General features: G+C 40.0%; 1 protein-coding gene across 1 annotated transcript in view; it reads right to left on the reverse strand.

Moving 5' to 3' along the window:
* LOC308439834 (NACHT, LRR and PYD domains-containing protein 5-like) overlaps nt 1–15,693 on the reverse strand; it is a gene marked incomplete at both ends in the record, with an annotated part of 116,108 nt that overhangs the window by 87,220 nt on the left and 13,195 nt on the right. Inside the window, one exon of the mRNA XM_080941747.1 lies at nt 14,473–14,585. Within this exon, the coding sequence (XP_080797873.1) occupies nt 14,473–14,585 (113 nt within the window). The remainder of the gene's footprint in view (nt 1–14,472; nt 14,586–15,693) is intronic.

Below are 15,693 nucleotides of genomic sequence, written 5' to 3' on the forward strand. Positions count from 1 at the left end.
TTTAGCCCCACTCTAATTGGATTTATTCACATAAAATGTTAAAGCTAAAAAAAAATAGTTTCATGCCTTACGTGTTTTATTTTGGAATTATAATGTTGAAACAATATTCAAGCATGAGTTCATCTTCTCTTTGTGACAAAACTCATCATAGCACCTCCATGGTCTTCAGTCAGCAGAGTTGCTCCCTTGTCAATTTGACACACTGACAAGTCACTATTCAGTCACTATTCAACCCTAGTCTTTCATTTCCTGTTTTTCCTGTAGATCTCATGTTAATATGATATAAAAATTCTACTTTAAATTCTAAGACGTACGGTCATAGCCATATAATCCCAACGATAGCTTGAACATCTGAATAAGAGGTTCAACAAACATCTGAGCCTGGTGTTCTGGCCAGACCCTTCAGCTGAAGCCTGCATACTCCCTGTCAGTGCCACAAGCTACACTCTACATAGGTTTTTAGAACACTCTGCCTACCTATGTGGTAGCCTAGAACTTTTGGCCTTACTTTCCCTCTGCCTAGAATTCTCATTTCCTTGTATGAGAAACACCAGCAAACATTCAGTTCAAACAGAGCAGCATGGGTATAGGACTCCCCCAGCTTGTTCTTTGTTCAGTTTGATTACCCACACCTTCCTGAAAGAACCCCAACCTCACCATTCTTGTACAGTCTTTTGGGGGGCATACTGCTTCCCATCTTTTTCTCAGTTCCTTTGGTGTGTCAACTTCACTACAAGGGATGGTGAAACACAGTATACCTGATTGCCTCCTGGGATATTGTCACATAGGCAGAAATGAGAGCTCACATTTCTTCAGTTAGCAAGCACAGGGCTCTTTGTGTGGTAAATGCCAGTTTCCATGAACAATGGGAACTCTATCCAGATCCACGGTGCCACATCCTAAGAGAGAAGAGATAAAGAGAGAACATAGAAGCCCTTCACTCTCTAATGCTGATCATGCATTCCCTGAACATAAAGGTGCAAACACACAGGAAGTATGCTGTCACCAAAAGGATCTGAGGAAACCTGGGCAACATTTTCAGGAACTTTGTCACAAAGCCAGGAATGATTGACCTATGTGCTCAGTTCCTTATTCCTATAAATGATAACTTAGTTTCAGAGGATTCAATTAGCTCACAATCTCTTTTCTTCAAAGAAACCTAAAAAAGACACAGACTTGCTTCAACCTGACACTCCCTCTCCTGCACAAGTGATTGTGTTTCATGACCAAGAGGAAACTCTTCAGGATCCATTTGGTTCCTTTATTTCTTTGAAACATCTTCCTCCCACAGAAGAGCAGGGTTGGTGAAAGTGAAGGCAGTAATATGCTCATACCACAGGACAATGCACAGGAAGGTGTCATGTGAGTGATCCTGGGCAGGCTTGACCCAACACTGGTGGAATGAAGGCAGGGATGTGTCACCAAGATGGGGATGTGAACACTGAAAAATGAGGACAGAGGTCCTGCATTTAAGGACCCAAGGGAACATCTTCCTTTCCTGGAATCTACACAGTGGATGTGTTAACAAAGCCAACTACTCTATAAAAGGTAGATTCCAGGGAAGACCCCAAATTGTGAATAATGGTCCTAGTGACCACACTTATGAATAAGGATAATAAGGAAGCCATAACAAAGCTCATCTCAATCTGATCCTGATTCCCTTGGTGTTGGGAGCAATGCCCACCCTCCCCACAAGGGTTAGCCAAACTGCCTGCTTACATGCCTAGACATTGGAAAAACAACATGTCCTCTTTTGAAGTTTAGATGGTCCCTATCTCATGCTGATGATTCACACTTCTGTTCCTGTTTACACTGCTGGAGTTTACAGTTTCAACCCAGGGGGTGTCTCTTCCACAGAGCAGGTAGAGAATTTGCCTACTGCCATTGTAGCTGATATCGTGAGATCTGGATTCAGAGAGTAAAATGGCATCCTGTTAACATGGATGACCTGAGTCATGTCATTCTTTTCAAACTCTCAGGCCTTCACCCAATTTGGAATACTGGTGATGGTGCAGGCACTGTCAAGTATAGGTCCCACAAAGATTGAGGAAAGAAGGTACATCCTGAAGCGTCATCCCTCAGAAGAGGCTAACCAGGACATAAGGAAAATAGGGTGTATTAGAAATGGGAGCCATAACCGGTGGATCAACTAGTGATTGTGCTTAAGCAAAAAGGGTAAAAAGAGGTAAAATGTTTGTGTGCATGTGTTGTGCCAAGAATTTAGAGAAGCAAAGACAATTCTCATAGGGGTTTTTAAGTCTGTGTTCCCGAATTATAGATAGTTTAGTCCCTAGATGAGAGAGAGAGACACACACACAGAGAGAGAGAGAGAGAGAGAGAGAGAGAGAGAGAGAGAGAGAGAGAGAGAGAGAGGAGAGAATGGTTTTGAGGCAAGCATTTCTCGCTGTCTATATTGGTCTATCTGGGTAATGAATGGTATGGCCACAGAGAAGAAAATGAACCAAAACTGTTCCAAAGATCTCCTAGGGGCAGGAGATGGTCAGGAGATGTCCTGACTCTCTGGTTCCCACTGGAGACATATCTAGTTCTGGTTCTGAGTCTCTTAGGAAGGATATACGGTCCCTTTGACATGTCAAACTCTCTTCTTTCTCTTGTGTATTGTTTGTCAATTGGTGGGCCAATCTGTCCATGTGTGTCAGTTTGTCTATATGTTTGCCATCCACCCTTTGATTTAGTTTAACTCATATAGAAAAGGATAAAAATTTTAAAAAAAATTTAAAAGTACTTGAAGTTAGGAGTCTAACTCACCTGGAGACTTGCTATGGTCTGTATATGTGCCAAAGCTGCTCAGCTTAGAGCTGTTCAATGTTTCTCCCAGAAAAATCTCTGACTTTGTTTATTGAGCTCAGCAGGTGACAAGGTGCTTCTCTCTTGAAATTATAGCTAGAAAAGGTAAGAATTTTATCTGGTTAAAATATATAAGACGTGTGGTCCCTTCATGTTTGTGTTTGACTGTTTTGAATTGTATAAATATGCTCTGAATGTCTTGGTTGCAGATTATTGGTTTATAAGCAATTAGGTATGATTTAAAATTTATAACACTGGTAACAAAAAGCTTGTTGAAAACTAGTAACTGTGTGGAATGATTCTGGACAACATGTGCTATGAGGCAATCTATGGAAACTGGTTTTTATAGATACCTCAAAATTAAAATATCTTATTTAATTCTTGTTCTAGAAAACATACTTAAGAGATACAATATAAAATAATGAGTTATTAAAAGCTGCCTCATCATGCATTCAAATAGAAGAATTTGCAGCGAAACTTCATAGCATGAAGACGATGCACTTGGTGTTGTTTTGAAAAGACTGTATTGTTGCTTGGAGGTTAAATTTTGCTTTCTAAAGTTGTGGTTGTGCTCTGGCATTGCAAGGGAAACTTGAAGATTGTGGTTAAACTGCTGGTATTTTATTGGCTACAGTTTGCAGTTTGATCACAGGCTCAGGATTTTAACTCACATATTTGTAATTATAAAAAATCAAGCAGATGTAGATTGCTGCAGCTTTGCAAAGGGTTGATGAGGCTGTGGAACTTATGAGGACATTGCAGCCTGGTCACCTGATTCAGCTGCCATTCCATTGAATTACCATAGATTTAAAAGATTGTTTTTATACTATTTTTTTGCATGTTTGTGATTGTAATGGGTTTGCATTTGGTGTGTCTGTGTGATTTGGAAGAGCCCTTGAGGCAATGGATGTGTTGGGAAAGTTTTGCTCAGGGAATGGCTGATGGTCCTGGATTGTGTCAGAAATTTATTTGCTTTTGCTTCAGTGCAGGAAGTTGGGACTTTGCATCTCTCAGTGTTTATTTTTGTGGATACATTGTTAGGTGATAACTCTGACTGAGATTTACTAGGAGTTTTTGCTTTTAAAATGAGCTTTGTAATCTGAGGTAATGATGTTTGCTCAAAAAAGAAAAGAAGATCAACTTAATTGGTTTATTAGTTATATCCTAGTCAGATTGTGGCAAAGGAAATTTATAGATAATTTACTTACTTAATATGATTTTCAAAAGCTGTCAGGGGATATTAATTGCCTAAGAACTCACCTTAAGTTCACCATCAGAGGTCTTAAATCTCTGTTTGTTATTCTCAAGAGGGATGCAAATCCACGTCCCCTCTACAATTAAATGAGTAATGAAATGTTTGGAAGAATATATAGAGGAAGAAATTATGCCCATCCATCTGCCCATGTTCATCAGACCAGCTGATCTGGAAGCATGCAGTTTATACACACTCTAAGCCCACATTCCCCTGAACCCCCCAAGTCCTCTGAAACTAGGGGTATCTATAGCCCTGCCCCTCCTCTATTGTCCTGCAACCTCTCCATCTACCATGACCACACTACAAATACATGACCAGCCCTGTGCTCGGGACTCACCCCACTGCTGGGAAAATTGCACTTCCTCCTAAGTATCATTGTCCAGCCCAAGGCTTCCCAGAAGAGACCAGATTCACCATGAAAAATGAGGTTTTCCCTGAGTGCTCCCAGTATCTGCTACATCAGGTAAAGCCAGGGGAAAAAAGACGACTAAAAGCCAGTTTTACATACATGATCCATATAAACCAGGGAAACACATCAATTCCAGAGCACAGCTGTCTACTACAGCAAGGACTATGTACCTTAACACAAACAAATCAGAGTAAAATGGCCTTAAATCCAATCTTATAAAAATGATATAGGCCTTTCAAGAGGAAAAACATACATTCTTTATGAAATTAAGGATAATACAATAAACTGGAAAAGGCAAAAAAAATTGCTCGACATCTGAAAGTGGTCATCTAAGCACTTAAAAAAAAAAGCCTGGGTGAATCATGGACAGAAAAAACAAGGAAAAGAAGAGGAATCTACAGGTCACCAACAGAAGGCAAGAAATGGAAGAGAGAATCTCAGGCATGAAAGATATCATAAAGGAAATTGCTACATTAGTCAAAGAAAATGTTAAAGCTAAAAACTTCCTGGCAAAAAACACCTAGCTAATCTAAGATATGATGTTTTAAAAGACCAAACATGAGAATAATATGAATAGAAAAAGATAAAGAATCATAATTCCAAGGACCGAAAACTATTTTTAACACACTCAAAGAGGAAATTTTACCCAATCTAAAGAAAGAGATACCTATGAACATACAAGAAGCTTACAGAACACAAAATAGATTAGACCAGAAAATAAAACCCTCCTGCCACATAATAATCACATAAGAATCAAATACCCCACATAATAATCTAAACTCTAACTGTATCCAAAAGGAAAGGTATTAAAAGTTGTAAGCCTAACAGGTTAAGTAGAACACAAAGACAGATCTACCAGAATTACACCCAAATTCTCAACAGAGACATTAAATCTAGAAGGACATGGACAGATGTCATGCACCCTCTAAAAACCACAGATGCCAACCTAGACTATTTTATCCTTGTCAGGAGCAGCAGGAGCTAGCAGGTTTTCCACTCTTTTGCGTGGCTTATGATGCACGAATTGTGAGAGGCAAGGTCCCAAGAAACTTTGTCACAGGGTTACATCTAGCTGCCTTTATGACTTTCCTGTCACTGTTGCATAGCCTAATGATTCCTGGACATCAGCCCAACTTTTTGAGCAAAGAAGATGAACATTCGTGAATTAGTGGTGTTTAGTTGATGTAATGATTTTGTGGAATTCCTGATTTTATTTAAATAATTCTAGACAAAAGGTTTTTTTCCAAATAAACGTAATGAGATTAGAATCAAGGAGAGAATATGTTCCCCAGTCATTGAATAGTAATAAAGGCTGCATAAGAAGGAATGCAATGAGCTGTCATAATTACACTAAAAAGGTAAACAGACTTGGGATAAATTTGTGATCAAGACAAACATCTATTCTAGGTCAGGTCCCAGGACGAGGCCACAGGTGAGCACAGTGAGACATCAAAGCCATGGAAAATTGCCGTTTTCAGATTATACTGAGATTACAGACAAACCACTGGTCTGAACTCAGTGTCAACATCCCACTATAACTCCCCAGTTGTGTAACATCTTACTATGAGGTAATTTTATAAAGTACTTTTGTTTTAAAAAGGTATATGAAGGCTTCGAGGAGGACAAAAAACTTTGGTGTAGAGATATCAATGCCATCTATCAAACATGTATATTTTGTATGTTATATGTCTGACTACATGTATGTATGCATATATATGTGACGGTATTTGAGTATATGTATGGAAGTATGCATACACACTTCTAAAGTTGATGATGCAAACAGTCAGAACAGTGTGTGGGGGTGTGGGTGTGTGTGTTTGTGCTTTGTGTCTGTGTCTGTATTGTTATCTACATGTTTATATGTATGCATACATATATGTGTTCAGGTATTTTAGTATGTTTGGAAGTATGCATGAACACATGTAAAGTTGATGAGACAGTCATTTAGACCCATACAGGGTGTGTGTGTGTGTGAGTGGGTATGCGTGTGAATTTTGCTTGTATAAAAGAATATTTTTTTCTTTTTGTCTCTCTGGTTCACAAAGACTTATCAAGTTCCAAGGTGCTTACCTGGCCACCAAGAGGTCCTTTAGCCTGGAAGAAAGAGACCAGCCCTTATCAGCACAAAATAATAAGATTATAATTAAAGAGATCATCAGTCTTTGACTCTTGTTCAATGCTGTTTTTTCACTTCAGCCTTTTCCCATAATGTCTAGGCAGCCCCTACCAATCAAACAAAAAATCTCTCAATCATCATAGATTGAGTAACTGAGATATTTCAAGAAAAAAAACCAAATTTGAACTATATCTATCTACAAATACAACCCTTACAGAAAATACAAGATGGAAAACTTAAAACCAAGGACAACTAAACCAAATAAAACACAGGAAATAAGTAATTCCATATCACAAATGTAATAACACACACACACACACACACACACACACACACACACACAAACACACACATATACACTAACCATATGAAAATAACAAGAATTAACAGTCAGTGGTCATTAATATCTCTCAAAATGAACAGAATGATTTTCTCAATATAAAGAAACAGGCCAACAGAATTGATACATAAACAGAATCCATTATTCTTCTGTATGCAAAAAATATATATCTTAGAAATAGAGATAGAAATCACCTCTGAAACAGAAAGGCCAAAAAGAGGAAGCCTCAGTCCTTCTTAGGAAAAAAAATAAGTGTATAGCACCCTCTCAGATTGGAGTACACCTAGATATTAAATCATCAATAACTCAAGAGATAAGAATATAGCCTTGTGGCAATAATTGGTAATTAAAAATCACTGTTTAATCTTTATACACCAAAAAAAGGTTTGACTATTTCCATATTATGTTTTGTTTTACATGTACTTTATGTTCATTGTAACTAGTAAGATTTCAATGCATACTATCAAACCTTTAAAAAATTCAAGTACTGACAATATATATTCATATAGTTTTATGCAAAAATTCTTTAAAAGATCTGTACATATATCTCAGTTATTTCAAAATAAAGCTAAATAAACAACAAGAACAATTTAAGCAAATCAAGAATTAAAAGAAAGACATAACAATTGAAAGTGAGGAAATTTTAAAAAATCATGAGATCCTACAACAAAAGTCAGTACTCAACAAAACTGGAAAATCTAGATGGAATTGCTGACTTTCAAGATAGATACCACTGAAGAGTAAAAAGTTGTCAAAGGACACTGATTCCTTGCCCTAGGGCCCTCTCCTCTGCAGGTAATTGCTCCCGGAAGTTTCTTGAGATTTGAGTTCCCAAAAAACCACAGAAGGTCCGGATGACCTCTGTGGAATGTTTCAACGCCCTATGTGTGCCCCAGGTGTACTGATAAAAAAATGTATGATTCTTCCCCTTTGAATTTCCTCATTGTCCCCTTTGAATTTCCTCATTCCCCCTGTCCTCCCCCTCTTTTGTGGTGTTTGCCTTTATAAGCCCGTTACAAGTTCAGGCCGGGGTCAAACTCCTCTACCCCTGCGTGGTGTATAAGTCTCGACCCCAGCATGCTGGCCTGAGATCTCACTCTGTTTCACTTTCAATAAACTTCCTTGTGCGATTGCAGCAATCTGGTCTCGGTGCCTCGCTGGGTGTGCGACTCTCCTGAGATTTGAGTGAGGGTCTCCCTTAAGTGGTCTTTCACCATGTACAAAAATTAGATCAGAATCAGATAAACCATCTAAACAGTCTCATAATCCCTACAAAAACCCCTATGGAAACAGGAGTAGTAATTAGAAGTCTCCCAACCAAAACAAGGTCAGGGGCAGGTGGTTTTGGTGCAGAATTCTACCAGACTTTCCCAGAAGACCTAACAGCTATACATTTAAGATTATCCCACAAAATAAAAACAAAGGAACACTACACAATATAAAGTCACAGCTAAGCTGATGCTTAAACAACAAAAAGACAAAACCAATGAGAATGATGTGATCTCCTATTCGTCCTGACATCTGGAGATAAAAGCCACACATAAGGGTGGTCTTCTCAGTAGGTTGGGTCAGCCTTGGGTAAGAAGCTTTCATCTGTCCTAGTTTTCATGTAAGCTCTGGACATAGGAAAGCATTTCTGCTTTTCCAAGTCTTCAGATGTCCTCAACACCCTTCCCAGTCATGCCTTACAATGCCACATGGAGACCACTGTGTAACTGGAGTCCTACCCTATGGCATTTCTCTCCTTCACTCTGTCCTGTTGTTATAATGTGGAATTTTAGGGAGACCATATTCTTTGTGCACATGCCACACAGTTTAGATGTGTCTAATTGCATCTTCCTCAGCAAGCTTGCCTGGTGACATGGCTGGGTGCAGGTACTCTGGTAGCCATAGGACATGAGTCATCAGAGCTGTAGCTCAATGCATGACATGCATTAACAAAAATGTTTCTCTCAGCCTCAAGAGCAGCTACATTCACAGGGGAATACTGAGGGGGCCCACAGGGATACTGATGATGTTGCATTTCATCGTTGTTCTTTGTGTTTTAAATGGACTTTTCCATAAACAACAAACTTCCTAGGGAATCTGACACCACCACACAGATGCACATACATGTAAAACACAAATGTATGTAAAAAATAAATAATTTTTCAAAGATGAATATAAAAGAAAAGGCTGAATTTTAATAAAAAAATACAAACATCCCAAAACTATTTACTGCCTTGAATTCTATGTCTTATGGTAAGGGGACCACAGATGTCAAGTTCTTTCTCTCCATACCTCTCAGGATACACTCAGTTTCTCTAGCTTTATAGGTATTTCTTGAAAATCTCAGAATCTTAGAAAGATTAGCATTATGTTGTATGTCACCAGCCTTTAGTCCCTCCTGAATTGCATGATTTCAGCTGAGCAGCTCTTGCAATGGGTACTGCATCATGAGTTATGTTCATGGTCTGTGAAACCTGATTTACTACGTGGATACAAGGGCCCCAGAATAGTCATCCAGTACTTCCCCAACCCATGAGCGGGACACACCTAGTCACAGGTCAGTATTGGGTCCCCAGAACTACCACAAGGCCTGTCTTTGGACAAAACTGAGATATCTGAGGAGCTTAAGAAAGAACAGAGATGGGTTATAGCCTGTTTCAAATTCAGAAGTACAAAGACTGTATTTCAGGTTACTGCTTTTATGTTTCCTTAGGGGGTGAAATTGTAGCACTTGTAAGATTAAATCTCTTGAGCCAGAGAGTGAACACAGCCTTCTTCTTTCAGACAGGCTATCCAGAGTAGCACCAATGTTTACTCTCTCTACTCCAAAAGAAGTAGGAGGTACATATATCCTCACTCAGGGTGAGCATGGCACAAAAAAAAAAAAAAAAAAAAAAAAAAAACCAAAAAAAACAGTGGATGCCCTTTTCATCCCCTAGGGCTTCAGAGTCTAGGGGTCTCCAGCACACTGGGATCTGTCAGAGAAAAAGTCTTTGATTTGACTAATGCTCTAGGAACTACGTACCTCTTAAACAGCTAGTGTCACTTCTCCAGGGATGGTACTCCAGAGAGAGGACAGTAGTAAAACTGAAACACTGCCACATTCAGCTTCTTCCTGGGCTCCTGACAGAACTGATCCCTAAACCCCATGCACAGGCAACCCCTTTACTCCTGCTGCTGTGTTTCCATACTCTGCTTCCCTGAGCTCCGGATCCTTCCTCCTCTGATGCTCTGCCCCCATGCCTCTGCCCTGCACCCTGAATTTTCTGCTTTATTTTTATTTCATATTCCCACTGAGTGGGTCAGTTATGGGTTAGAATAATGAAACATGTTGCTCTCCCCCACATACACCAGTTTTAGGACACAAGTGACTGTGTGCCTGTGGGGTCCCCAATGCCTGCAAGAATTGGGAACCTGGAAGAAAAGAGCCCTTCACATCAAAAGAAAAATAGAAGGAATGTAAAAATCAAGAGAGTCAGGGAGGCTCTGCTACCCCAGAGGAGTCTGTTAGGAAGATGAACAGCCTGCTGAACATCCAACCAAACAGAAAATGTCTTCATGTGAACTGTGCAGCATTCCCCCTGGAGTGTGGCAGTCTGTGGGGTGTTTGTGAAACATTTTCTGACCACCTCAGTTTGCACTTTTTTAAACCCAGTAACTGTGGTGAGAGGTGTCTGCTGTACCCTGCAGAAGGGAATGGACTAACAGTGGAAGAGAAGCCAGCCCGGGAAGAGCACACGCCTGTGAGGAGAATCACTACTCTTCAGAACTACCAAGTCTCACAGGACACTGCTCCCTCAGCTGCAGCCTTGGTCAAAAAACCATGAATCTCAAGGGCAGCTGGGAGAAAACAGTTCAGTCTCCGGCAGATCCTGAAAACAAAGCTGAACAAGTGTGTTTCCATCCCAAGGGAGCTCAGGGTAAGACTCACAACTCAGTGCAAAGAAGCTGAGCCCGTTTTCCTAGTTCCCCACATTCCTGAGAGCAGAAGGGGCCATTTTTCAGACTCCGGGTATTTCTTCACACTCAACAGATTTTGATGTTGATGCTGCCAAACCTGTTCTGAAAATCCCCTCAGTAACGGCTTAAGGGCGTGGCTAATCCTGGGTGGGGGTGTCTTTGATTGGACACTTCTAAGCATGCGTACTTTGCCTACCAACAAGCAGCTTTTCCAGTCTATCTTACCGGCTCATGGAACCTGGGACGTTGCTCCTGCCTTATCAAGAACAACGGAGTCTCCACAGCCATTGTAGAATACAGTGACCTTACTGTGGCCTTGAATACCCAGCTCACCTGGAGGCATCTCTTTCTCAGCCACACAGGATCCTGTCTTCTCATGGTGGAGGCCCGTCCTCTTCCCCTCTACCATCTATAGAGTGCCTGCCAGACCGATAATATCTTGTAGGGTCCTTCAATCAACCCCCAAAGGTTCTCTGTTCATCTCTCTAACTGCTAATAGTTATACACACCTGTGGTCAGCTTCTGTCTTCTGGTCCCCAAACCGGCCCTGTATGGGATTGCCTGGGTTCACTGGGTGAGAAAGGGCAGTACTGGTGTAAACCTTAAGACAATCTCAATACTGGCACTTACCTCCCAGTACTCTGAATAAACAGATTGAAAACTTTCATATACAAACACAATTACCCGACACTCTAATTGTATCACATAGATACAAATCCATAAGTATTTGTGTGTGAAATCATTTTATTACAGGGAATTCACTGAGGAAGTCTTGTGTAGGATTTGTGAGAAAATGAAGTTGTAAACAGACTAGGGCACACAGTAGGCTAGAGCCACAATCACACTAACAGGGAGCGGTGCAGAGGAATAGATATGGTCCTGGGTTAGCACCAAGTCTTGGTTTCGAAAGGATGCCTCTACAGAGTTAAAAACCACAACAAATTAAAATATGGAAAAACACAAACGCTAATACATAACTTCTGATTATTACAAAAAAGTTCCCCACAAGTTTCTTTAACTTTCAAACATGACTTTCCTTCATTAAAATTCCTTTGAATTTTATAAGACACTTAGTGCAATACTTGTTTATATAACATTATTCAGAGTCATCCCCTGTTCATCTGAAACTTTGTATCTTTTGACTAGCAACTCCCAACTCCTTCATTGCATTTTACCAAGCCCTGAGATCTGGATGCTGCCCCGCCCCCTGCAAAAGCACAGTAGGCATGAGGGTGAAGGGAACAGCATCCCACTGACCCTTCCAGCTCTGAAAATGGTCAGTGTGCCTTGTGTCATGATAGTAAAACATACCTTCATTATATCAAAATGCCTGGGTTCTTACACTTGAAACATGTATGACCAGGTCACCCTTTATACATTGTACTATCAGTAAGTGGGGTTTGATAATCCAGGGAACAAGATGGGGCACTGAAAGCAGACATGGTCCCAGCAGTTATTTGGGATGCTGAATGCATAAGGGACAGCCATGAAGACAGAGGTGATCAAGCCCTCATAAGGGACCCTAGTATAAATGTTACCTTAGTCTTAAGCTGGTTACCTGATCAAAGAGGACTTTCCCACGGGGAGAAAACAACCAAGAGACAAAGGAAGGAATGATCCAGCCGTTCAGTGACAAATAGAAATAGGAAACACTCATGCTGGCATTACACATTCAAACTTTGTCAGCACTTTGAAAACAATAGAAAATATTCTTAAATAGATACAACCTTTATTAAAAATAGGCTGCAATGGAATACAGCAGAAATGAAAAAGAACAGCAGTTTTGGGTGTTTCTCCCACAGTATTGCACACTATTCCAAGTGCTCTTGCCACACCTATTCACATCTGACTTCACAGTCCAGGGATGGCAATGCCTACTTCAGTACGGGTCTCACGAACACACATGCAGGGTTTTCACATGTTGGCAGGTTCTTGAGTGCATCTGTCTTCACATGTACTAGCCACAGCAGGAACCTGCTCTTCTTTGGGAGGAATGATCATGTTGCCCAAATGCTGGCAGTGTGCTCCAGACACAAGGAGAATGCACTTCCTAGGCAAGACAAGTGTGCACATCCTTCAACTCTCAGAATCATTCTATTCTTACAAAATAAATTGCAAAGACTCACTTTCACTTAGGATACTGGATAAACATAAAAATGTTTATGCTTGTATGTCAACAATTTATCATACAGTTCATATAAAAATGTGTTACTGGGGTTAGAAATGACTCTGTTTATTTGAAAGTGTGTATATTTTCCTGATGTACAGATTTGTAAGAGAAGTGTATGGTACAGAAAGATCATCTGGACCCACATTAGGAGATTCTCAAACAGAAAATGTGCTTGAAATCACAAAGTCAGCTTTCACACTAAATAAGCAAACTGAGGTCTGTCTCCCACAACTCAGCTGAGGAAGAACAGGGAAACATTCAGAAATTAAAATTAAGTAACTCTACTATGCTGGGAAAGAGATGCAAACTTCACTGTGACAAGTGTACCTATGCCACTGTAGTCACAGGACACAGGGGAAGAGATTCCTTATTTACCAACAGTGAATCTAAATCCTACTAAATTAACAATTTCTGGGAAAGCTATGTTTGAGTGAAACCCATAAGCTCCCAACCTTCTCAGAAGTCATTGCTCCAAACTACATAAATGCTATGTAATTACAGGGCTCTAGATCCTTTGGAACCTCTGAAATATTATGGAATTTTCTAATATAACTGTCATTTTAATTTCCAATGGTGAGTAGTATAATGATGATTGGCTGTATATAAAAATAACATCTCTAGTATAAAATCCTCAAAATTTTCTTGACAATTTTCAAAAATGATTTATTAATTTGATATTCAATCAAACATTTAAAATTGATCAAGAGACTCACATTTCTCAAGAATGATGAGTTGTGCACCTTCCATATAAGAAATTTCCTCCATCTGCCTTATGCAGATATGATAGAATAAAAAGGCATTATTTGCCCTAGGCTGAGAGCCCTGTCTCCTGAAGACAGGGTCCACAATGATTCAGTACTGCTCTGAACTGCTCAGCTGTCACTGTCTGGTAGCTAAAAGGAGTTCCGAGAAAAAATAGAAAGATAATTTTTTGGCTTATTCCCTAGAATGACAATGGGACACGATGGGATAGAGGAATCACTCTGCCATCTTTACAGCCTTTCATTTTGCCCTATGAGTACAAGACCCTCCCCAAAAGGTTAGCAAAACAGGTAACTTCACATGAATCAGATCATTCTGAAATAGGCAGGATTGTTCTTGGTAAAGTAAAACAAAGTTCCTTGGAATTGGAACATCTCAGAATTGCAACCATTCAGAAGTAGAGGTAGAAATTTAGAAGTAGAATTGTTCTTTCCTTTTCAGGCAACAAAGCATGTATACCACACACACACACACACACACACACACACACACACACACACACACACAAAGAGAGAGAGAGAGAGAGAAAGAGAAAGAGAGAGAGAGAGAGAGAGAGAGAGAGAGAGAGAGAGAAATCCACAGCCAAGCCCAGACATGCTAAAGTACAGGAGTCCCATTTCTTTTCCATTGGTGCTCAGTTCATTCTCCAGCTCAGTTAATTTACCAGAAGCTTTCACTTTGTCAGACACATCTTGTCCTTGTGAAAAGAGGAGCTGACACTCTTTAAATGTGAGGTTTTCAGGGGCTCTAGAACTTCTAGGTAAGTCTCCATGTTGGCTTGTCAAGAGGAAAAGACAAAAAATTATGCATCAAAATACAAGTATGTAGTCTAAGTGAATTTCATTAGAATTATAAAGTTTCAGTGGGACTTGTTCATTTCTGTGAATTAGTGAGTCATTTTATGTATTGTGGCTTAGAAAACTATAGCTAAGTTGTGGTCTGAACACAACTTTAATATCCAATCTGAGCTCAGACAACTAGATGTAAGTTAAAACAAAAAAGCAGGGACAGTGGCATAGGCCTAAAAACAACCTGGGACAAAGAGTTATGATTACAACTTTAAAAACATTAAAAAAGTAATAAACCAACAAATAATTTCATGTACAAAAGGGACCAAGTATTTCCTTGACATTGACTTTCAGAAATGACTATGGGAACAAGAGATGGCTCATTGCTTAACCAGAGATGACATAAAGACTAGGAAGACAAGGCAGCCAGCATAGTCATCCAGAGACCCTCATTCAATGAGTGATGTTGAGTAATTTAGCATAATTCCTGTCAATCTGAGGCCTCTGTATAAACCTATGTACACAGATGTGTTTATATGCCTAGTGGTACCTACCCACACTAAAAGGGGAGAAAGAAAATAAAAAAGCCAGTGAGTTAAATTTCAGTAAACAGGCAACTCTTTGCATGTAAGTAAGTTTAACTATGAAAGTAGTACAAACTAAGGCATTTCCACAAACCGTCTCCAATCTAATACTGAGAATCAGACCAGCACTGATTAATGTAATTCAGTGTTACAATAGCAGAGGATATCTAAGATGACCAAATGTCTAACTATAAATATACACACACACAGATCCACTGGAGAGTTCTTATTCCTGGGCCCAGGGATGAGTCCACACTCCCTCTCCACTGACTATCCTGGGACTGGCCCAGGTAGAGGTGCTGCCTGGGAACAAACTCTTCTAGTCCAAAGCCAGAGCCAGACCAGTTTCCTCAGGACTGGAGGCTGGCCAGCCTGCATATTGCTGCATACCTGGAAGAGCCCCATGAGGTCTCTCAGTCCTGATACCAGGAGTGAGTCCACACTCACTCTTCATTGACTATCCTGAGTGAGACCACCCAGAATGCTCAGGGTGCAGGTTGAGTTGTTGCCTGG

This window comes from Micromys minutus (genome assembly GCF_963924665.1).
Source record: "Micromys minutus genome assembly, chromosome: 30".
NCBI classification, from domain to species: domain Eukaryota; kingdom Metazoa; phylum Chordata; class Mammalia; order Rodentia; family Muridae; genus Micromys; species Micromys minutus.